At 38.9% G+C, this 24,595-nt stretch overlaps 1 protein-coding gene across 4 annotated transcripts; it reads right to left on the reverse strand.

The window, feature by feature from the left end:
* Nucleotides 1–7,886: 7,886 nt before the first annotated feature.
* LOC21405616 (3-isopropylmalate dehydrogenase 2, chloroplastic) lies at nt 7,887–24,156 on the reverse strand. 4 transcript variants are annotated; one of them, XM_010112107.2, is made up of 12 exons: nt 23,931–24,156; nt 22,727–22,976; nt 21,711–21,840; nt 21,498–21,609; nt 21,125–21,200; nt 20,933–21,021; nt 9,664–9,750; nt 9,396–9,512; nt 9,170–9,277; nt 8,949–9,002; nt 8,714–8,866; nt 7,887–8,399 (listed from the first exon to the last, which is right to left on the reverse strand). In XM_010112107.2, exons 2-12 carry the CDS (start codon nt 22,953–22,955, stop codon nt 8,304–8,306), a joined length of 1,251 nt encoding a protein of 416 aa, XP_010110409.2. In that variant the 5' UTR covers nt 22,956–22,976; nt 23,931–24,156; the 3' UTR covers nt 7,887–8,303. The 4 variants fall into 4 exon arrangements, with proteins under 4 accessions (XP_010110409.2, XP_024030545.1, XP_024030544.1 ...); XM_024174777.1 differs by having other exon boundaries at nt 22,727–23,012; XM_024174776.1 differs by having other exon boundaries at nt 22,727–23,022.
* Nucleotides 24,157–24,595: the final 439 nt, after the last annotated feature.

Genomic DNA, 24,595 nt, shown 5'->3' on the forward strand with positions numbered 1-24,595 from the left:
GCGCGAGTCTCCTCCACGCGCGCGTAACCCGGACTTCCTTTCTCTTCTGCGTGGGTCCCGCGTTCCAGCTCCCTCCAACCAGAGCTCGCCACGTGTCCCACTGTTCCCCCGCGTAAGCGCGTTTTGCGCGCACTCTCCCTCTCCGCGCGAGTTTCTCTTCCGCACGCGTCCAGCTCTCCTCCGCGTGGGCCCAGCCAGTACAGCACGTCTTCCCGCGCGCGATTTCGGTTGCGCCACGTGTCCCACCTCGTCAGCCCTCCTGCAACATGTTTTTACATTTTTTTAACATATCCAAAGCTCTATAAATATGATCATTATCAAGGTGATTACGGAGTTGATTAATTTTGAGAATCTAAATTCTCACATATTTTCTCTTATTTTCTTGTTCTTATTCTCATACTTTCTTTTTAGAATTTTATGAGAATTATGTGCAAGCTAGGCTAGAGTATTTAGGTGAGGCTAGAGATGATCTTATATGTGTACTGAACTTGTTTAGATTTTTGATTCTCCAATGGTTTGTAAGTTTTATACATTTGAGTAAATAATTTTCTTTTATCATATTTCTTCTTCTTATCAATATATTTTATTGTCAACTCTCATATAAATCTAGTCAAGCTCTTTTTATGTGATTGTTGCATTATATGATATATTGATCGGTATTATTTTATGAGTAGTCTTTTACTGCATTATTGTCAACGGTATATTGTCGCTCTTGGATTTCTCATAAGATAATTTTTCCTAATTCTAAACGTTAGAATTTTATTTACTCGAATACATTTTTAATTCATATGTTCTTCAAATATTTATTTTCCGATTGATTGTTTGGGATGTGAAACTTTCAATTGAGTCAATTTATGAATCAAAATCCAAATGGGTGAATAAAGCATATGGAGGATTCTCAAAGCCTTACCACTTTTATTTATTGAATTTTCTCCATTTTAAATTGTTCATAAAATCATCAAAAACACTCATTCTTTTTTTTTGTTTGATTGCTTACTTTCCTAACGCTTTTTATTTGCTAATCATTTCTTGTTCAATTTAACACTTCCTTGTGGGATCGACCGTTCAAATTGTACTACAATTGACCGCTTGTTTTTGTACACGTTTGGGCGTAATCACCGCCCAAGCCCGAAAAAATTCAGGCTTCGGGCAGCCCGCCGACCCGAACTTCCAACACTGGCCACCAGTGTAAGAGTTGAACGTTGCAGTTGTTGATGCTCACGAACGAGGAGTCGGATCGGGAGTGCGAGGAGGATTCCGGGAAGGGATTGGAGGAGCATGAAACCAGGGACCAAACAATGGCTGAAATCGCTGCCCTATCCCTTAATTCCTTCAACGGGTGCTCGTCGGCCAAGACCTTGAAGGTGAAGGGCTTAATCGATGGATGGGAGGTAGTCATTCTCATCGACAGCGGTGCGTCACACAGCTTCATTGCCTCACCTCTGGTTAAGGAAATGGGAATTCTGTTGGATCTATTAGTAGGCCACAAAATCCAGGTTGGAAATGGACTGACATTCCAACAGAAGGGGGTGTGTCGCAACATAACTGTAATGATTCAAGGGCATCGAGTGGTAGAGAATTTCTTATCCTTCGACTTGGGAAACGTGGATTTAGTTCTCGGAGTAACTTGGCTCAAGACATTGGGGGAGGTGCGGGCTGATTAGGGACAATTTACTCTTAAATTTATGGTCGATGGCCGTTGGGTGTGTCTGCAAGGGGACCCCACACATTGCTGTTCCAGAGTAAGCTTTCATGCCATTTCCCACTCCTTGCACTCAGAGCAAATAGGGATACTGTTGGAAATCAGCCTGGCGACCAACGAAGTTACGAACTCGCAAGAAGACACGATACCATAGGGGCTAGAAGAAGTTTTGCGGCGTTTTTAGGAGGTATTTGCAGTGCCGGGGGAGCTACCTCCATGACGGGCTAGAGACCACCACATTGTCCTGCAACAGGGAGATGTTCTCCCCAACATACGACTGTACCGGTATCCCCACATCCAGAAGGAAGAAATATAGAAGGTAGTGGGAGAAATGCTTGCTTCCAGCATAATTAGACCCAGCACCAGCCCTTTTTCAAGCCTCATATTGCTAGTCAAGAAGGACAGTAGCTGGCGATTTTGCGTTGATTACCGGGCTTTAAAACAGGTGACGATTCCGGACCGATTTCTGATTCCGATGATCGACGAATTGCTGGACGAGTTGCATGGGGCTAGTGTTTTTTCGAAGCTTGACCTTCGCTCAGGCTACCCCCAAATCAGAGTTCGCAGGAAGATATGGAGAAAACAGCTTTCCGGACCCAGGAAGGGCATTATGAGTTTCTCGTGATGCCCTTTGGTCTCACCAACGCCCCCGCCACCTTCCAATCCTTAATGAACACGTTATTCCGCCCCTACTTAAGAAAATTTGTATTAGTTTTCTTTGATGACATCTTGGTTTACAGTAGAATGTGGGAGGAGCACAGCAAGCATTTGACGCTGGTTCTGCAAGTGCTGGTTCGGGAGCAACTCTATGCCAACTACAAAAAGTGCTCTTTTGGTCGTTCCCAGATTAACTACCTCGGGCACATTATCTCTAGTGCTGGGGTTGCAGCGGACTCTGCTAAGGTACACGCAATTTTGTGATGGCCAACTCCTCGTACACCATGGGAACTCCGGGGATTCCTGGGATTAACCGGCTATTACAGCCGGTTTGTTGAGGGATATGGAATGATCGCCAAGCCACTAACTAACCTGCTCAAAAAAGGAGCATATCAGTGGACTCCACAAGCTGAGGAGGCCTTTTAGAAATTGAAGCATAGAATGGTCAGTATGCCGGTTTTGGCCATGCCCAAGTTCACCAAAACTTTTGTGTTGGAAACTGATGCTTCAGGGAGTGGCATTGGAGTGGTACTCATGTAGGAGGGACGACCAATAGCCTATATTCACATACATGACAACCAAAATAGATGATAATAACACGATAAGTAAGCTGTTCCAGCTTGAGTAACTGGTGCACAGATATAGATACGTGCTAGTGTGCAAAAGTGAGCATAGTGAAACTGAGGAATACCTCTAGAGATGAGAACCGAGTCCCGTTAAAGGACTTGTAAAAATTATCAGTGGAGTATTGACTATCAAACCTGATTAAAATGCTATAATGATATTCTATTCTGTCATTTCTACAAACATGGGGAAAAATCAATATATATCAACATTATAATTATGTGACTTTCTCTGGTGTTCCCTCTTTTTTAGGAATATCGGTGTTCCCAACTTATCAACTGTCGAATCTGTATTAAATCTAGTTAAAAGTCAAATCAGAGTAAAAAAAGTAATACAGATCTAACGGCTGATAAGCAGGGAACACTGGTGTTCCCTGTTTTTTAGGAATAGGGGCATTCCTTACTTTATCAGCTGTTAGATATGTATTAAATCTAGTCAAAAGTCAAATCAGATTAAAAAAGTAATACAAATCCAACGACTGATAAGTAGGGAACACCGATGTTCCCAAAAAGAGAGAACACCAGAGAAATTTCCTATAATTATAATGAATACTAAAAACCAGGACATGATCCAAAATTCAACCTGACAATCCGCATCTCCAAAATGTGCTGAATAAATTAACCACAGAACTGACAGAAATCTACATACGTCATGTAATTTGGAACTCCAATAACACAGACGAGAGGTTTTCTTTCAACCTAAGTAAAAGGGAAATATACTTGAAACTCGAATTCCCAAAAGCATCACGTAATATTTTACGAGAAAAAACAGAAATTAAATAAATCACAGAACAAAAATCTACACTGAACATTCTAAAATAACAATATTGGCATATTTTCCATTTCCATGGGAAATTCCATGTGAAACGAGAATCGAGAATCGAAATTGAACAGAAAATCATGAACAAAGGAAAATCTTAATTCTAATTAAAAAAAAAGTGATTTTTCCAAAGAACAAAGGAGCCTATAAGAGCTCGCATGCAATTGAAGATTAGAATCGAATGATGGCTAAACTTACAGAAATAACGGAGGGGGAGGCGGAAACGACTTCGTCGCAGTAGAGAAGCATGACGCCTCTGGTCTCTTCAATTCTAGGGTTGCCCGAAGAGAAAGGAAAGGCTTGCGTGATGTTGGAGATTGAAGAAGAAGAGGAAGAATCGTAAGGCTTGCCGGAGATCGTCGTCGGCGTGGATCCGGTGACTACTTTGCTCAAACTTGTTGATATAGGAATAGATGGATGGATGTCAGACAGTCAGAGTAACTATGGCTTGTTTTTTTTTTTTTTTTTTTTTTTACTTTATGTGGAGAAACCCAAGGGATGGTAGATGGGATTCAGTGCGGTCGATAATTTTTTAATTGGAATACAAACACGACACATCAGTAACAGTTGTTTACCGTCCTTCGCATGTTTCTTCCCTTTTTTTCCCTCTTCGTTATCTCTTTCTCCTCCTCATTTAAAAAAAAAAACAGAGAAAGAAAAAACTTTTTTTTAATTAGACCCCGCTCAAAGAGTGTACAAAAAAACCATAAAATTGAAACTGACCGAAGAACCGACCGCTCAAAACCAAAAACGAGTGCCACGTGGAACCGAACACAGTCGGTTCGGTTAACCGACTGACTTCCTCGAAAGTCGGTTCAGTTTCGATTTTGCGTGTAGAGAGTCGGTTAAAAACCGAACCGACCGAGATGGCATTTTTTTTTATGTTTTCGTTTTGTTTTACTTATGACAATTTAAATGTTTTTTAAACTTGTGTTTGTGCAATTATCAATTTTGATGTTGTGCTTTGTATTCATTTATTGTGATTACGTGTTTGCATCTTTACATTGAAGGAAAGTTTTACATTTTTTCGTACTTGCGGGTCAAAAATGCAATTAAAGATGCTGGTAACCTGATGGTTAACTAAGGTCATCTTCCTGATTACCAAAACTGAAAACCGACCAAAACTGACCGAAACCGAACCGAAACCGAAGTTCGATTAACCAAACCGAAAACTGTTAGGTGCGGTTTGGTTTCGGTTCCAACTTTTAGAAAACCGACATGGTTGGTTCGGCCACCGAACCGACCAAAACTAACGGTTTTTAACCGACGAATACCCCTACCTTGTTCATTTCACCGATTCGAGTTTTGCTATAGTAAAAAGCTCTCAGAAACAGTCACATCTAACTTTTTTGCTACAGTAAAAAGCTCTCACATAAAATTACATCTCAACTCAAATTAAAAACTCGAATCAGCGAACTGAACGGATAATTTATTTATCTTCTTCAATCATTATGCATATATGTATCTTTTCTGTTCCCTCTTTTACTTCTCTATTTCCTTCAAAAAAAAAAGAAAAAAGTTAAGAGTTTGAAGTAGTGCTGAAACTTTGAACGGGCCGCTCGCGACCACTATAAAGTCAGAATTTTTACCCGATGATCGAGCCTGAACTGCCTGAATTTTCAGGCTGCCTGACCCGATTTTCTCCTTGGACAGGCATCGAGCAGCCTTTGGCTACCCGTTACCCGACCGAAAATGCCTGAATTTTTAAATACTTTTTATAATATATATTTATATATTATCATAGATAATTTGTAATTCATGATTGTCTCGTTAAAAACCTTACCAAGAAAAACCCAATTGGGCTAAAAACTTGGTAAGGAAAAAGAGTGCAATCATTATGGGACGAATTACAAATTTGACGAACTTACAAAGTCTATACAAGATTACAATCACACTATACAAAGTAAATAAATATTTACAAATTACAATAATAAAATTTAATTTAAAGTAGAAAGATCGTCTTGAAAATTAAAAGTTAATCTATTAAATTCATTTATCCATTCTTGGCTTGCCGGTGAGATTGTATCGTGTAAGCGTTGGTCGGAACGATCCCAATCCTTGATGCACACCAAAGCTTCAACAATATCCTGTTGCAAAGTGTTTCTCTGTTCTTCAAGTATTCGGCCGGTTGTACTGAATGCTTGTTCGGTTGCAACAGTGGAGACCAAGATAAAAAAAAATATCCATTGCCAGTTGTGTTAGGATCGGCCAAGTTAATGCTCGTGCCCTCCACCACTTAATCAAATCAAACATTTCACTATTGTCTACAACTAAGCCCTCACTCAGGTATGCCATTAACTCGTTGAAGTCACCGCTGTTGCTGCCACCTCTTGATAAAGATCCACTCCCAGATTCTTCTTGACCTTGAGTCGTCGTCGTCGTCTTCTTCTTCTTAGACAACCCGAAAACATTCAAGAATGAATGCGGATCGTATTTCCAAGTGGTTAGACCGCCAGTTTGACAGTCAAATGATAATTGTGTTTGGCGGAAATCGGGTCTGCCTCCTTGCTTTTGAAGATACTTTTCAGAGTGTCTTCACAAGTGTGTAGTGCTGTGAATAGTGTTACCTTGTAATTTATCACCACAATATTTGCATTGAGCTATGTATTTAATGTTGCCGTTATTGTCGACCTCCTCGAATGTGTTGAAGTGCTCCCAAACTACTGAGGTGTGCTTGCATTTTTTCCTAGAACTTGCAACACTTGCACTAGCACTACCGCTTGCCTCTCCTCCACGCCCAACAGTGCCACCACCATTACGTCCACGACCTCTAGTACGTCCATCAGGGCTCAGATTTGCAGTTTCCTCAGCAACTCTTTCTGTAGTTTGCGATTCATGAGTTTGAAAAACATTAGGAAATTGCCCTTCTTCGATGTTGAATTGGGCATCAATGGGAACATCACCACCATAACCAGAAGAAGCCATTATGAAAAATAAGAGAGATTGAGAGCGCTTTGAGAGAGATTGAGAGCGCTTTGAGAGAGATTGAGAGCGCTTTGAGAGACATTAAGAGAGATCGAGAGAGATTTAAACGAGATTAAAAGAGATTTGAGAGAGATTTAAACGAGATTAAAAGAGATTTGAGAGAGATTAAGAGAGATTAAGAGAGATTTGAGAGAGATTGAGAGAAATTAAGAGAATGAGAGTTTTTGGGTGAAGAAAATGGTTAGGGGATGGGGGGTATTTATAGAAAATTTTTTGGCTTGAAAAAAAAAATTTTCCCCCCAAAAATTCGGTTCCAACAACTATGTGAAATTCGGGCATTCAGGTCGGGTTCAGGCAAATTCGGGCAACTGTCTTAAAAATAGTCGTTGGGGTTTGAAAATTCTGGCACAATTCGGGCGGCGGTCGGGTTAAGCAAAAAGAGCCGTTGGGTTCAAAATGTGGGCTAACGGTCAAAAAAATCGGGCAATTTAGGTTATGCGGGGAAATTTAAAAAAAAAATCCGGCGGGCGGCGAGGTCGACTTCTACACCAACAGCGGGCAGCCAAAATGGATTTTTATCGGGCTGCCCGAGCCCGTGCCTGACCAAAATGGTCGGACCGGCGGCGAATGGCGCCTGCCCGCCGCCGTGCCTGAAAATTTTCAGACAACTTTCAGCACTGGTTTGAAGTTTGTAGTTGTACCCTAAGTTCAGAGCAAAAAAAAAAAAAGTTTGTACTCTATGCTTCTTTACTGTTAGCCTAGGCTCTTAAATCTCTGTGTTGATTGTTGACTATCTTCTTTTTCCCTTGCTAATTTCTAATATTAGAACCCAAATTCTTGGATTAAATTTAGTTGCTTGACAAGTGACCACTGTCTTGTAATTCGAAAGCAAGAGAAAAAAAAAAAAAGAAGACAAACAAGTACTTCAATGAGTCATATAGTCCAAAGTCATACTTTCCATAGAATATGAATTTTGTACTTCTGTAAACCAATATATTGATGATTCAGTTGCAATACCAATGCATTCATGTTCATCAATCAAATTGTGCGCAATCTAAAAAACATTTGTAAAGCAAGAGTGGAAATATTGAACTTCACAAGTAGCTTTAAAAGGAAAAAAAAAAAAAAAAAAAAAAAAAAAAAAAAAGGGGAGTGTCGAACGAGTCTTTTTCATTTATAAATTCATGGACGAAACAACAGTTTCTTGGTCTGACATTACTCATCACGACACGTCTCTACTACTTAAGTCTTAACATTAACGTTCTCAAGCCACAACAATCCTCCCTAATTGAAAGGATTCAAAGAATTATTCAAGAAGAAGAAAACACACACAACAGCTGGCAAACGTCAAGACTCAAAACGAAATTAAGATTAGAAAACATTTAATCCAAAGAAAAGGAAATACTTCAAAACGGGAAAAAGCTCGATAAAACAAATTCCAATTTGATGAAGTCTAAAAAGGTGTCTTTAGCTGATCATCAAAGCTGCTTCATTGTATGGAGAGCCTTAGACAAGGAAGACATAAATAGTTGCGAACCATAATGATTCTTTGTTGGTGCTAATTTGGTTCATCAGTTCAGACAGAAGCAGGCACTTGGGACTCTACTGACTTCAATACCTCTTCACCTATTTCTTTGCATCCTACCAACTTCTGTATAAGCCGAAAGTCATCCTTCATGGTCAATCAAGCAAAATATTGATTCAAACTATAAAATGTGCTAAAACATATGCGGACAATATGCCTGCATTAGATATTTCGGTACCAAAACGAAATAGCTACTAAGATTTAAGGCTGAAACTAAGGCAACTAAAATAGTATTTACACTTTGTCACTTCACAGAACTAAAACAAAGTTAAAATAGTAAAATAGTATTTACACTTTGTCACTTCACAGAACTAAAACAAAGTATTTAGGTATGTTATACCATTCTCAAAACTTTATGGAAGACAAAGTGAGGAATAAATGGAAATTAGAAATCAACTTACGGTTCCAGGTGAATATATGTCGCATGTCCGGAACCCCCTATTCAGTGTGTCCAGAACAGCATCCTCAATTCTATTAGCAGCACGCTCTTCTCCTAGTCCATACTTCAAAAGCATAGCAGCGCTGAGCACTGTTGCTAATGGGTTCGCCTTATCCTGGAATAATCCATTGTATACATTAAAGACATATAACTTTAGGAAAATAGGAGAAGAAAATGTGATGCAAAGGCAGACCAACCTGTCCAGCAATATCAGGAGCGGAGCCATGTATGGGTTCAAAAAGTCCTGGTCCCTGTACCAAATGAAGAATTCCAATTTAGAAATTTAAAAAAAAAAAAAAAAAACACTTGAGACTCTCTCAGAACAAAACCCAAAAGGAACTGCCTTTTTTTTTCTCTCTCTCTCTAACTGACGCAATGAAAGCTTAATCAACTGGACAATGTAAATCCTATGCCTTACCGATTCCCCGAGACTAGCAGATGGAAGCATCCCAATACTTCCAGTAATCATTGAAGCCTCATCAGATAAAATATCACCGAATATGTTGTTTGTTACAATTGTATCAAACTGCCAATATTTCATATCAATACACCAGAAGACTTTTAACTCTAACCAAGCGAGCTCCAAAACAAGAGAAAATGAAGAGAAGCATAACCCCGGGGAGTTTACAAAGCCAACGCCAAACCTGTTTTGGATTGCGAACAAGTTGCATTGCAGCATTATCAACATACATGTGTGAGAGTTCAACATCGGGATATTCTGAGGATATTTCCACAATGCATTTCCTCCAAAACATGGAAGCCTAGAGAATCCATTGAATCAGTAAAATTTCACGACAAATATGGCAACAATTCAGATACAACGTTAAAAATAACAACAGATAATAGAAATTTCACAATGAACACTTTGTATGTCAGTTCAGAAAAGTAACGAGTGTCGACCAAAAAAAGTACCTCCAACACATTTGCTTTGTCAACGGAGCAAAGTTTTCCCCGCCTCTTCCGGGCAGTCTCAAATGCAACACGGGCAATGCGCTCAATCTAACAAACAATTCTTTGACATTAGACATTGTGCAGGAATGGTATTTTCACTGTATTTCATTCATAAAATGTAGTGTACAATAGCGGGTTTATATACTACAACCGAACAATCTAAAGAGGGAAAAAAGTCCTAGAAATCTGTCAGCCATAAAGTCCTAAAATTATTATAAATCATCCTAGGTCAACTATGATACAAATCAATCACAATCACAATCAATCATAATCCGGGATTTCAACATTGCCCCTCAAGTTGGATCATAAATGTTAATCATCTCCAACTTGCAAATGAAATCATCGAAGTCTTGCCAGGATAGCCCCTTGGTGAAGATGTCTATTGTCTGCTCTACGGTGGGGACATATGTTAAACATATAGTTCCATTCTCAACCTTCTCTTTGATGAAGTGTCTATCCACCTCCACATGTTTAGTTCGATCATGTTGAACCGGGTCGAGGGATATGTTGATAGCTGTTTTGTTATCACAATAAAGTTTTATTGGTAACTTCATTGTGATTTTCAATTCTTCCATAAGCTTCTTCAACCACAACCCTTCACACATTCCTTGTGCAACAGCTCTGAACTCAGCTTCTGCACTACTTCTTGCCACGACATTCTATTTTTTACTCCTCCAGGTAACCAAGATTCACCAAACATAGGTACAATATTCGGTAGTTAATCTCCTATCCTTGATTGACCCGGCCCAGTCAACATCTGTGAAAACCTCTGCATTTCTACCTTCATTCTTCTTAAAGAGCAATCCTCTGCCTAGGGATCCCTTGAGATACCTTAGGATCTTGTAAACAAATTCTAGGTGTACCTCTTTTGGTGAGTGCATGTGTTGGCTCACCATACTGACTGCAAAGGCAATGTCAGGTCTAGTGTGAGATAAGTAAATCAACTTGCCAACTAACCTTTGATACCCTTCCTTCTCAACCGGGTTACCTTCATCAACTACCCTCTTTCCAGCCTCAGTCGGTGTGTCACTTGGTCTTCATCCAAGCATCCTGGTTTCAGCCAAAAGATCCAGAACATACTACCTTTGAGAAACACTGATGCCCCTTTTTGATATGGCCACCTCCATTCCCAATAAGTACTGCATCTGTCCCAATTCTTTTACTTCGAATTCAGTAGCCAGAATTTTCTTGAGTCTCCATTTCACCAAGATTATTCCCGGTGAGAACTATATCATCCACATACACAATTAGTATGGTCTTCAGCCCATCTTTCTCTTCATGGAAGAACATGGTAATGATCAGAATGTCCTTGCTTATACCCCTTGTTTTTTATTACCCTTGTGAATCTCTCAAACCATGCTCTTGGTGATTGCTTATGACCAGAGACTTGTTTAGTTTGCAAACCCGGTTTTCTTCACCTTTCTTGCAGAAACCTAATGGTATTGTCATGTAGACTTCTTCTAATAGACTCCCATTTAAGAAGGCATTCTTGATGTCAAGTTGCTGCAGAGGCCAATCCAGATTGGCTGCAAGGGATCGAAGTACACGAATAGTGTTTAGTTTGGCTACAGGTGCAAACGTTTCTGTGTAATCAATATCGTAGGGTTGTGTAAACCCCTTTGCAACAAGTCGAGCCTTATTGCGTTGTACCCTTCCATCTGCAGTATACTTCATTGCGAAAACCCATTTGCAACCAACAGGTTTATTTCCTCTAGGTACATTCATCACCTCCCATGTCTCATTCTTTTCCAAAGCTCTCATTTCCTCCATAACAGCTTATCTCCACTTTGGTGCCTTCAACGCCTCTAGTATGTTCCTCAGAATTTCTGTTTCATCAAGGTTAGTGGTAAAAGCATGCATTTTAGTTGACAAAGCTTTATAGATGAATTTTGAGATTGGATGGAGAGTACATGACCGGTATGTAATCTGAGGGCAACAGGCAAATCTATATCAAGAGACTCGGATGTATTAGGAGGACTAGGAGCTACCACCGGTTCTGACTCTTTTGGTACCTTGGACATGAGGTGTTCCTTGTACCTTGAGTACACAATTATCTCCTTGACACTTTGTTCTTTTGCATCTCCCCCTAAGTTCAAGTTTTCTTCTAATGATGGCAAAGAATATTGCGTTGGTGTAATAGGTTCAAGATCGGAAGTAGGTTCAGGATCAGATTAAGATGATGGACCTGGTGGTATAGTAGGTTCAGGATCGGATTGAGATGATGGACATGGTTCAAGATGGCTTGAAATGATAGGCTCAGGGAGGAACATGTCAAAGAATCGAGCTTCACTCATTTTCTCCACCTGAAGGTCGGGCTTTTGGAAGTAGGGTGTGTTCCCGAAGGTCACATCTCAGCTAGTAAACTCCATTTTTGTGGTGGGATCATAACATTTGTAACCTTTATGTGTAGGTGCATATCCAATGAAAACACACTTGTGAGATCGGGGATTGAGTTTGCTTCGATTATGGAATGAATATGGACAAAAGTTGTGCAACCAAACACTTTGAGGGGCAAATATGAACCGACCCGATAGGTGGGAAAGCTTTTCTGAAGTCTTTGGAGTGGTGTTTCAAATGAAAGGACTCGGCTGGGCATTCTGTTAATGAGGAAGGCGGCTGTTAGAATAGCATCCCCACAAAACATTTTTGGCATATTTGTGGTGAACAGTAGTGCACAAGCAACTTCTAGAAGGTGCTTGTTTTTCGCTCTGCAACTCCATTTTGTTGAGGAGCATCAACACAGGATCTTTGGTAAATAATCCCGTGTTTTTGTAAATAGTCCCCCAAAATTGTATTGAAAAACTCAGTGCCGTTGTCGGTATGGAACATTTGGATTTGTGTTTGGAATTGTGTTTGCATTCTATTAATGAGGAAGGTGGTTGTTAGAATGGCATCCCCACAAAACATTTTTGGCATATTTGTGGTGAACATTAGTGCACGAGCAACTTCTAAAAGCTGCTTGTTTTTTTGCTCTGCAACTCCATTTTGTTGGGGAGCATCAACACAAGATCTTTAGTAAATAATCCCATGTTTTTATAAATAGTCCCCCAAAATTGTATTGAAGTACTCAGTGCTGTTGTCGGTATCGAACATTTGGATTTGTGTATGGAATTGTGTTTGTACCATCATGTGAAAATTGATAAAGGTTGAACGAACTTCATTTTTTTCTTTCAATAAATAGACCCAACAAACACATGTATGATCATCGATAAATGTAACGAACCATTTTGAATGATTTCGATTTAGGGTACGATAGGGTCCCCACAAATCACTCTGAATTAAGGAGAATGGTTTGGTGGTTTTGTACACTGATTTAGGAAATGACGCTCGTTGATGTTTTGCAAGTTCACAAATTTCACACCGGTAATCAAATGATTTATTCAAAGAAATAGATGGAAACACATGTTTCAAGTACTGGAAATTGGGATGTCCCATTCTAAGGTGCCATAATAAAATTTCACTTTCACTAAAGGTAGATGCAGAATTACAAATTGCAGTTTGACATTGTTTACCCCCATTAGCCTCCTCAAAGTAGTAAAGTCCCTCACATTCCTTAGCACTGTCAATCGTCTTCCCCGATGATAGGTCCTAAAAAACACAGTGAGTGGGAAAAAATTTAGCATAACAGTTGGAATTTTTTGCAAGATGGCTAATAGAAAGGAGGTTGCAGGATAACTGTTGGAAATAGAATATTTGGTATTAAATGTACCGAATCATAGGGCTGTAAATAGAAAGATTATTATAGGCTGTAATTAGGAAGATTTGGTCAACTAGAATAAAGTGTAATTAGTTAGGATGATTTGCGTTTTACATACTTACCTATAATAGTTTCTTGGTCTCTGTATTTATAGGTATTCTGTAAACCTTAATTCAGTGCAGTAATGATAATTCTTTATACCCCTCTTATTTGTTTATATGGTATCAGAGCGGGAGGTCTTAAGTTCAAACTCCAGTAATTGTACTCTTTATCCCCATTTAAATTGTCATCATGTGTTGGGTCTTTAATATATCTCAGGCTTAAATATTCACATGTTGGGCATTCCAATTAATTTACCCACACGTTTACCCATTGTCCAACCCACACGTGAGGGGGAATGTTAAAATATAAAACTATTGTTGGCCCACCTCCTAAAAGCTTAAGCTTTTGGAATAGATTGGTAAACTAACAATAACTTTGGGACATGAAGAACCGACTCTAAGATTAGAGAGTCTAAAATCCTAATAGTCTATTTTCCCACAATTAATGAAAGCGAACCATCTGCAATTTTAACTTTAATATTGCCAGCACAAGGTGAATATGATGATAACAAGTTATAAGAATCAGTCATATGATCGGAGGCACCGGAATCAACGATCCATGGGGTTTTGACTCGAGAAGTGGTGTTTAGGGCACTCAAAAAATTATCTTTGTGGGCTAGAGAGGTAGTAGGAACATTGGATGAGGACTGGCCCATTTGGAAACTAGAGAAGATTTTGTAGAGCTACACCATTTGCTGAGTTAAAACCGCTACATGTTGCTGTTCCATTTGCTCCGTTTGAACCTCCTTTTTCCTCAGCCGTGACTTGGTATCCTCGGCTCTTGTTATTTTATCGGGGCTTCCAGTCAGCTGGCTTCCCGTGTATGTCCCAACAGGTCTCCTTTATGTGACTAGGCTTGTGGCAATGCTCACACCAAGGCCGCCCCTTCTTCTGATTTAGGCCTGATCTAGATGATAGCCCACGGGTTACCAACGTTGATGCTTCAGCAGATTCAAACGTGGTCTCTTTCAGCATCACCTTCCGCCGACTTTCCGCTCTTCTCACCTCAGCGAATACCTCTCTTGTTGATAGCAGGGGACGTCGACTAAGAATTCTCCCTCGGACATCATCTAAATCTCAGTTGAGCCCGGCAAGAAATTCAAAAATTCTTTCACTTTCAAGTTTCCTCTTGTACGGTACATTATCATTGGGGCATTCCCACTCTTCTTCAAAACTCATGTCGAGTTCTTGCCATAAAGTTGTCATCTACATGAAATAATCAATCACATCTCTTTGTCCTTGCTTCATCTGCCAAAGACGGGTCTTTATATTGAAGATCTGAGAAAAATCTTGTGTCGAAGTAGGTCTCCCAAACAACATCCCACACATCCTTCGCTGATGATAGAAACATATAGGTCTTTCCGATGGCTTCATGGAATTGATCAGCCATGCAGTCACCATTGAATTTTCTGACTTCCACTTTTGTAGGACAATAGTTTCGATTGAGGCAGGCTTCTTCAATTCTCCAATAGGTACCCCATTTTCCCTTTGCCATCAATCACACGTTTGATTGATTGGGCCCATTCTCGGAAGATTTTCCCATCCAACTTCTCCATAGTGAGATGGAAGAACGAGTTGTCAAGTCCACTCGTTCCCATGGCTGACATTTCTTATGTTCTGTTTCAAACGTAACTGAAGAGGACATTGAATCCTTGCTGCCAGGATTCTTCGACATACTAATTTTTTTTTTTTTTTTGTGGAAAGATACGGTTATCCTAGTGAAACCATGTAGGATAGTGTAAAATATAATCCTTGATTTCTAGGGATTAGTTAGCTGTATATATTTTCTGATTTGATATGATTAGGATTGTTTCCTAATTGATAGGGTAGTTTCCTATTTTACTGGTTTAACTTTATGGCAGCCTTGTACTATATATAACTAATGTACCTCTGATTATTTCAATAATACAGAAACAATTCTCCAGTTACAATCTGTGACATGGTGTCAGAGCCCTAGGGTCTTTTCTAGGGTATTCGATTCTCTTAGCCTTATTGTTGTGATTCAAGCGTTCTTTTTTTTTTCAGTTTTGATTGCTGCCCGCTTGTATCCTTGTTTTCTTAGATCAATCCTTTGTTCCCTTCCATAATCACCATCAAAATCGTGCTTCACAAAACCTAAGGATCATGACAGATTCATCTGCAACCAGCAATGCAGCAGAAGCTATTGTGACTTCTCTAGCTGAGAGCAACAACTTTTCCACAGGAGATCTGCAGAACATTCAGGCAGCGTACAGATTGAACGGGAAAAATTATCTGAAGTGGTCCCAACTGGTTCGCACGTTTTTTAAGGGAAGAGGCAAACTGAGTCACTTACTCGGTACAGGCCCTAAAGAGGGAGGCCCCAAATATGAAGCTTGGGATGAACAAGACTCGCTTGTAATGTCCTGGTTATGGAATTCCATGCTGCCAGAAATCAACGACACGTGTATGTGTTTGAGCACGGCAAAAGAGATATGGGATGCCGTAAAGTAGACTTACTCGAAGGTGAATGATGCTGCCCATATTTATGAAATCAAGACCAAAATCTCAACCACTAAGCATGGAAATCGGTCAATCACAGAGTACTCTAATCTCTTGAAAGGTCTTTGGCAAGAGATGGGTCATTATCAATGTATTCAAATGAAGTGCAGTTACGATGCAGCAATTCTTAAGAGATTCGTTGAAAAAGGGCGAATCTATGATTTTCTCGTAGGGTTGAATGTGGAGTTTGATGCAATAAGAGTACAAATACTTGGGAAGGACGACTTGCCATCCTTGAATGAGACAATTGCAATTGTTCTTGCTGAAGAAGGGAGAAGAGGAGTTATGATTGAAGCGCATCCAGTGGACGGTTCGGCACTTGTGTCGAAAAATACCAATATGAAGAGTTTTGGTTCGGAGCAACGAAAAAGGGAAGATACTAAACAAGTTGCCCCACCTAGACAATACAACAAGGATTCCTTATGGTGTACGTACTGCAAGAAACATCGTCACACCAAGGAAAATTGCTGGAAACTTAATGGAAGGCCCCCGAATATGAACAAACATTTTACTGAAAGGAATATAAATGAGCAAGGACAAGCACATGTTGTTAGTACCTATTCGGGTAGTGAAGAAGGATCACAGAATTCATTTCTAGCGTTTAATAATAGAGAAGTTGTAGAATTTGTTGGGATCTCTAGAACAACCTTCCTCGGCAGGTACATGCTCTCTTGCATTTTCAGGTATAATCTCTTCTTCTTGTGTTGCTAATGTCTTAGATAAAATTCTTTCAAATCAGTGGGTAATTGATTCGGGTGCTACCAATCACATGACCTGTTCCTCAAAAAATTCTCACTTACACTCCATGTCCTAGTCACCGAAAAATAACCATAGTCAATGGCTCCATTACCACCGTAGCTGGACGGGAGATGTCTATATAAATCCCTCTCTTACACTCCGAAATGTTCACCATGTTCCCAAATTATTTACCAATCTTGTTTCAATTCAAAAACTCACTAAAGATTCCAATTGCGATGTGACGTTTTCTTCCTCCAATTGTGTGTTTCAAGAACAGGGCACGAAGAGGATGATTGGAAGTGTTAGTGAGAGAGATGGTCTTTACTACCTGGAAGAACCAAGTGAAAGAATGAGAGTTGAGAATTCCCTGCCTTTATCATTTTTGTTCGAGTCTACTAGTTCCAATAAAGACAAGCTTTGGCTCTATCATCGTCGCTTAGGTCATCCATCATTTAGTGTTCTTAAAATTATGTTTCCATCATTGTTTAAAGGGTCAGTTGAAAATTTCCATTGTAACGACTGTGAACTTGCTAAGCACAAACGTACCTCTTTTCCCATTAGTAATACAAGAACTCTCTTTCCTTTCACTCTTATTCATAGCGATATTTGGGACCATCTACGGTCCCTAATATCTCTGGGGCTAGGTGATTTGTGTCCTTTATTGATGATTGCACTCGTGTGTCATGGATATATCTTATGAAAAATAAATCAGATGTTAGCACGGTGTTTCCAAATTTCTATAACATGATCAAAACTCAATTTGATGTGGGAATTAAGAGATTTCGATCCGATAATGCAAAGGACTTTTTTAATCAGTTTCTCTCCCCTTTCTTTCAAAAATAGGGAATCATCCATGAATCCTCTTGTGTTAGCACACCCCAACAAAACGGGGTGGCCGAACGAAAGAACGGTCATCTTCTTGCTATCACTAGAGCATCTTTATTCCATAAAAATGTCCCAAAACAATATTGGCGAGAGGCCGTTTTAACCGCTGCCCATCTTATCAATCGACTGCCGACAAAAGTTCTTGATTTCAAAAGTCCTATGGAATCTATCACTAAATTTTTCCCGAATTTCAGCGCTTCAAACAATCTCACTCCTAGAATATTTGGAAGTGTCACATTTGTTCATGTTCATTCCCAAAATAGAGGAAAACTCGATCCACGTGCTATCAAGTGTGTTTTTATTGGTTATTCCTCCACACAAAAGGGGTACAAGTGTTTCCATCCGCCTACAAGAAAATTCTTTGTGTCTGCCGATGTCACTTTTGTCGAAACAGAGTCATATTTCTCTAATTCCTATCTTCAGGGGGAGAAGTTAAGTGAAGATAGGGAAAAAGATTTGTTTCTCCTTAGTCGTCCTTGTCAACCCGAGTCTTCTCAACCCAAATCTTCTCAACCCGAGTCTTCTACACCTAATGTTGAGCCTTCAAATGTTGAATCTGCACCTGCTCAATATATGTTCGAACCCGGTACACCTAAGTCAAATGGAATGGTAAAAGGAAAGGGAAATCAAGAATCCATTCGGCCATTACAGGTTTATTCAAGGAGGCGAGCACCAATCTCTCAACCTACGCATGTTCAGTCACCTGTTCGAGCTATTGTTCAAACATATGAGGTAAATCCCACTCCTACTGAGACCATTACTCAACCACCCAATCCTACCGAATCCACCAATGAAATAGTTGAGCCAAATGATTGTGACCTGCCGATTGCTCTTAGAAAAGGAGCCAGAACTTGCACAAAACATCCGTTATACCTGTTCATGTCCTACGAGAACTTGTCCCAGAGTTATAGAGCCTTCCTTAGTAAACTCCATGAAATTCCCATCCCTAGAAATTTATCTGAGGCATTAGGAAATGAGAAATGGGAGAATGCTATGAAAGTGGAGATAGAGGCATTAGAGAAAAACAAAACGTGGGATTTAGTCAGATTGCCAAAAGGAAAGAAGTTGGTTGGATGCATATGGGTTTTCACCATTAAGTATAAGTTGGACGGGTCTGTGGAGAGATATAAGGCAAGGTTGGTTGCCAAAGGTTATACCCAAACCTTCGGTATAGATTATGTTGAAACCTTTGCCCCAGTTGCAAAAATGAACATAGTACGTGTTATCTTATCCTTGGCTACTAATTTTGGATGGGGTTTACAACAGTTTGATGACAAAAACGCCTTCTCACACAGCGATCTTGAAGAGGAAATTTACATGGAGGTGCCTCTTGGATTTGAGTCTAAAGAAGGGATGGTGTGCAAGCTAAAGAAGGCCCTATATGGACTCAAACAGTCACCAAGGGCTTGGTTTGGGAGATTTGCTAAAGTAATGATCACCATGGGATATAAACAGAGTCAAGGAGATCATACTTTGTTTGTGAAACACTTGAAGTCAGGGGGAGTGACGGCATTATTGGTGTATGTAGATGACATCATAGTCACGGGCAATGATGAAGAAGGAATACAAAGTTTAAAAAGGTGCTTGGAGAGAGAATTTGACATCAAAGAGCTTGAGAAGCTAAAATACTTCCTAGGTATTGAAGTGGCACACTCAAAGAAGGGAATCTTCATATCGCAGCAAAAATAAGTGTTGGACTTGTTAAAGGAAACCGGGAAGCTGGGATGTAAACCAGTTGATACACCGATCGAGTTCAACCACAGGTTATGTGATGCTCCAGAGGACACGGCAGTGGACAAAAATTCCTATCAAAGGCTTGTAGGAAGACTGATTTACCTGGCCCACACAAGACCAGATATTGCTTTTGTAGTGAGTGTTGTTAGTCAGTTTATGCACAATCCGAAGGAGATGCACCTCAATGCTGTGCATAGAATTCTACAGTACTTGAAAGGCACTCATGGAAGAGGGATTTTATTCAAGAAAGGACGAAGTATGACACTAGAAGCTTACACTGACGCGGATTATGCAGGCTCTCTAGTTGACAGAAAATCAACATCAGGATATTGCACCTTCCTAGGGGGTAATCTTGTGACTTGAAGGAGTAAGAAACAGAGTGTGGTGGCAAGATCGAGTGCATAATCGGAATTCAGGTCAATGGCACTTAGGATATGTGAGTTACTATGGCTTAAAATAATTCTAGATGATCTACGAGTTGAATGGGAAGGTCCGATGAGACTATACTGTGATAATAAGTCAGCTATAAGTATTGCCCACAATCCAGTGCAACATGATCGAACGAAGCACATTGAGGTGGATACACTTTATAAAGGAGAAACTCGGCAGTGGTCTAATTTGTACTCCGTTCATCTCAACCAAAGACCAGCTAGCGGATGTACTTACAAAGGACTCCCAAGCACGGCTTTTCAGAATATTATCAGCAAGCTTGGAATAGAAGATATCTATTCATCAGCTTGGGGGGGAGTGTGGAAAGATACAGTTATCCTAGTGAAACCATGTAGGATAGTGTAAAATATAATCCCTAATTTCTAGGGATTAGTTAGCTGTATATATTTTCTGATTTGATATGATTAGGATTGTCTCCTGGTTGATAGGGTAGTTTCCTATTTTACTGGTTTAACTTTATGGCAGCCCTATACTATATATAACTTATGTACCTCTGATTATTTCAATAATACAGAAACAATTCTCCAGTTACAATCTGTGACATTTTTAGCTAGGGAAAGTGTACCCCGACTCTGATACCATGTGAGCAAGAATGGTATTTGTTGACGGTTGATTTATTTTCATTGTATTTCATTCATAAAATGTAGTGTACAATAGGTGGTTTATATACTACAACCGAACAATCTAAAGAGGGAAAAAAGTCCTAGAAATCTATCAACAATAAAGTCCTAAAATTATTCTAAACCATCCTAGGTCAACTATGATACAAATCAATCACAATCAATCACAATCAATCATAATCCAGGATTTCATCAGACTTGCATCTATAATAAAGCAAACCCCAAAAAGAAAAAAGAAAAAAAAAAAAAGAAAGATTAAAAAGAAAGTTATTTTGATCCCTTAAGCCAGACACCACAGACAAGTCCATTCTAGGCAAGGACCAACACAAATATTGGTCCACGGAAAAATAAGAAGTCATAATAATAAATGTGAAATCATACAGTCACCGGATGTATTATGATAATTGTAAGGAAGATTTGTGTCCTATCAGGAAAGTTCCCATGAGTTTACAACAGCGTAACTAGAGCACACTTGCGTCTTCTACCTCATCTTTAGCATACACCTCAGTATTGAATGCAATCTCCTTGCCATTTTCATTTTTTCCAAATCCCCTTGGCTTTCCAAAATATATACCTATTTTTAGCAGAAACTAGATTGAAATTATCAATTGAAAGAAAGGAGAGAACTGAAAGAAGTAAAGCCAACCCGTATTGCCAGTCAAAAGATGTATGCTAACCTCCAGTGAGCTCTCTTACAACCATGACATCAACACCTTCAGCGATCTCTTTCTTCAAAGTTGAAGCGTCCACCAACTGAAAAGGTAAATAACAAAGTATGATAAGCCTCCATCAGAACAAGTTTCAAAATAAAAGAAGCACAAAAGCCTGCAAACAAATATTTGAAGAAACAAAAGCACACTCCCCCCCTACCCCCTTTATTGGGTATACTCACCTGCAATATGGTGTTTTTTTTTTCCCCCACAATCATTGATTACCAAGATAACCAGACAATTTCAAGAACTTCAAACACCAAGGAAACAACAAGAGAGAGAAAAATGCACTAGACCCTTCTCTCACTAAATTCCCTTAGCAAGAGGGAAAGGATCTCACCTGTGGTAAAACGGTTGCGGGTCTCAAATTTGCAAAAACTTCAAGGCCTTCTCTAATCTGAAGTAACCCAGTCTCTGGTTTCAGATGCTTTTCATTTGAGTCCCATTTATACCTTATCAAGCAACAAATTAATTAATAAAATGACACCATTTACACATGAAGGAACACACTAATTCATACGAGAAAAAATTACGGAAAGTGGAAGAAAATCACCCTCCAATTGCTCCAAGAAGAACCGCATCAGATTGCTTCGCCGCCGAAAGGGTCTCCTCCGGTAAAGGGACGCCAGTCAAGTCCAAGGCAGCTCCACCCATGGGCATCTCCTGGAACCTAAATTCAATCCCTAATTTACATAATACATACAATTAGGCATTAATTGTAGAAAGATCTTAAAAATTAAAAAAATTAAAAATAAAAAACCTAAACCCTCAAGAAATTATCAACTATGTTCAAGCATTGAGATAATGGATGAAAATAGAGATACCAGATGCCAAGTTTTTCTGTACCCCAATAAATAAAGGACTATAATGTGCGGGGAAAAAAAAAAAACACTGCAAAAATCTTAAAACTCCGTTTGGCTAATGAGAAAAGGCGGAATGATGAACAGACACAAAAGGAAAATTAAACGCGTTTGGAACTCGTTCCAAAATGATTTTGTTTTTTGTATGAAAATGAAAATAAAAACATTTTCAATCTCAGACATAAATCATTTTTGAAAATGCGTTTGGTAGTTTTATCAAGAGATTATTTTCAGTGTAAAAAAACTCATTAATGTTTCTCTTTCTCTCTCTGCTCGAGAGAGGAGAAAACGAAAATAAAAAATGAAAAACGATTAAAAGTCGTTTTTCATTTCTCTTTTATTTCTCTCTCATTTTACACTAAACCAAAAAATCGTTTTCAATTCCGTTTTTTGCCTTTATTGCGTTAAACACCGTTTTGAATACATTTTCATTTTTTTTCTCAATAAATGTGAAAAACAAAAATGGGATCAATTCCAAACACGGCCGTCCGAGACTTTTACCACGTTTCTGAGTAAAGCATAGCCTAAATTGAAACTTAATTCAGTCTATTGGTTCCTTTCATAGTCAATGCAAATGTAAAAATAAAAAGTAATAAAAAAACCTAAAAGTACTCGTTCCTTTTTCTTTTTTTTTTTTATCCCTTCATTTTCTAGGCTACCAAACAAAGGAAGAATACACAATGGAATTCAGAGAGAGAGCGGGAGAGACCTTCAAGAAAGGCAGCGAGGTTAAGAACGTTCTTAGCGACGGAGATAACCTCGGGGCCGATGCCATCGCCGGGCAGCAAAGTGATGGTGTAGCGCTTAGATGGGGAGGCTGCGGAGCACCTGATCCTATTCCTGATCCTATTCGCCTTGGCGGCAGAGAATTTGGGCACGGAGTTTGATAGGAAAACGGGGCTGAACGTCTTGATGTTGAGTTGCAGACAAGCCGCCATTGATGGTTGAACGTCTCGAGTCTGAGAGTGGTATTTTGACAAAAACACTTCTTTCAGCTATTTTTCCCTAAAACAACTTGCGTCAACCGACAAGAAATAGAACATCCTCAAATTAAAAAACAAACGACAACAAGCTATATACATCCTCCATTTAGTTCAGCGTTTTCTCCCACAAACGTCCCTATTTTCCCTTCCACCATCCACCAATTCAACGTCCATGCCAGATTAATTAACTTAATAACTGTATAGTTTGTTATATATTGACTACAAAAAAGAACTCGTCATTATCCCAGCTGAAGCGAAAACTAAAGTAGCCTGCACATGTCATCTACCTTTATAAGCAAGACTGTTCAGTAAGCAAAAATATATCTCGGGAAAAAAAAAAAAAAAAGATAGACAATTGGAAATAGCTAAATACCATAAACCAACAAGTATTATGTGCTTTAATATCATCACAATCCTAATCAAAGACCAACCTTTTTTACTGCCAAATTTTCTCACGCTTTCAACGAAAAATTCTTGCGAAATATGACTAATGTATTCCAAATTATTAGGAACTCTAAACGGCAAAAGTAAACCTGAATCAGATAACATAGCGGCGAAGTTCAAGTCGAACTAGAGTTTGGCAAAACAAATATTGATGAGGGGAAAAACAAAAACAACAAAACCAACACCATCATTGGAATACCAAAATGTCTGTAAATCTACTGATTTCTTAAAACCAAATAATTCACATAAAACGGGGTTCTGGCACAAGACCAAAACAAGTCACCGAAACTCGATTCCTTTCAAAGGCAAAGGAAGTGCTTCCAAAATGCATGAACACACACATTGTAATTCTCCATTAATGAATTCAAAAAACACCACCACCAAACACAATTTCCCACAAACAAAAATTTCTTCGTTTTCCAGAATCAAAAAGAGGCGTTAACTAATAAGAAATGAAAAGAAAAGATGCAAACGAAAGAGAATCACAGGTTTATTGGAGTCCCGAAATCAATATTACGCAATCTTCTTCTGCAAAGCCTTTGCGTGTTAGGGTTTTTGTTTTTGTTTCGAGGAACCAAATGACTGAGAGTATGACTACAACCCCAAAAAGTCCCAGGTCTCACGTCTCACTCTCTCTCAACCCTACAAACCAAGAAAAAAGGTTCGTTTTTAATTTTCCTTTTTTCTGTTGACAGTTTTGCATTGAGGAGTGTGCTAATTGCAGACGCTTTTTCAGAGATTAGTAAATAACATGGGTCATCTTATTTTTTAAAATAAATTTATTTAGAGTTGTTTAATTTATTAATTTAAATTTTTAATTTAAATTAAAATATAATTTTATGTGATAATTTTTTATTATAATAAAAAAATTAAATATAATTATTTTTAAAAAAAGTTATTATAATAAAAATTAAATTTTAAATTTAAATTGATAAAATAAATAGGACGTAATAAATCACTTCTTTTAAACCTATTTACAAAAGTGACATCGCTTAGAAACCCATTTTCCTTCGTCTATTCCAAACCTTTATCAAATGGTCATTTTCTTGTCTCTTCTTCTCTCTCTTCGTTTATGAATCCTCTGCTCAACCTTTCTTTTGATTCCAACCTCATTAAGCTCAAGAACAACAAACGAATCACAATAGCGCATG

The sequence above is a fragment of the Morus notabilis genome, unplaced genomic scaffold, assembly GCF_000414095.1.
Source record: "Morus notabilis unplaced genomic scaffold, ASM41409v2 Scaffold15, whole genome shotgun sequence".
NCBI classification, from domain to species: domain Eukaryota; kingdom Viridiplantae; phylum Streptophyta; class Magnoliopsida; order Rosales; family Moraceae; genus Morus; species Morus notabilis.

What these genes read in the sequence shown, in the direction of transcription:
- LOC21405616 (XM_010112107.2), bottom strand. Translation starts at nt 22,955, where the DNA reads ATGGCGGCTTGTCTGCAACTCAACATCAAGACGTTCAGCCCCGTTTTC. An exon ending in ACAAAGCAAATGTGTTGGAG is followed by an intron (nt 9,513 to 9,663) that starts GTACTTTTTTTG and finishes TGGATTCTCTAG; the next exon opens with GCTTCCATGTTTTGGAGGAA. An exon ending in CTCCTGATATTGCTGGACAG is followed by an intron (nt 8,867 to 8,948) that starts GTTGGTCTGCCT and finishes GGATTATTCCAG; the next exon opens with GATAAGGCGAACCCATTAGC.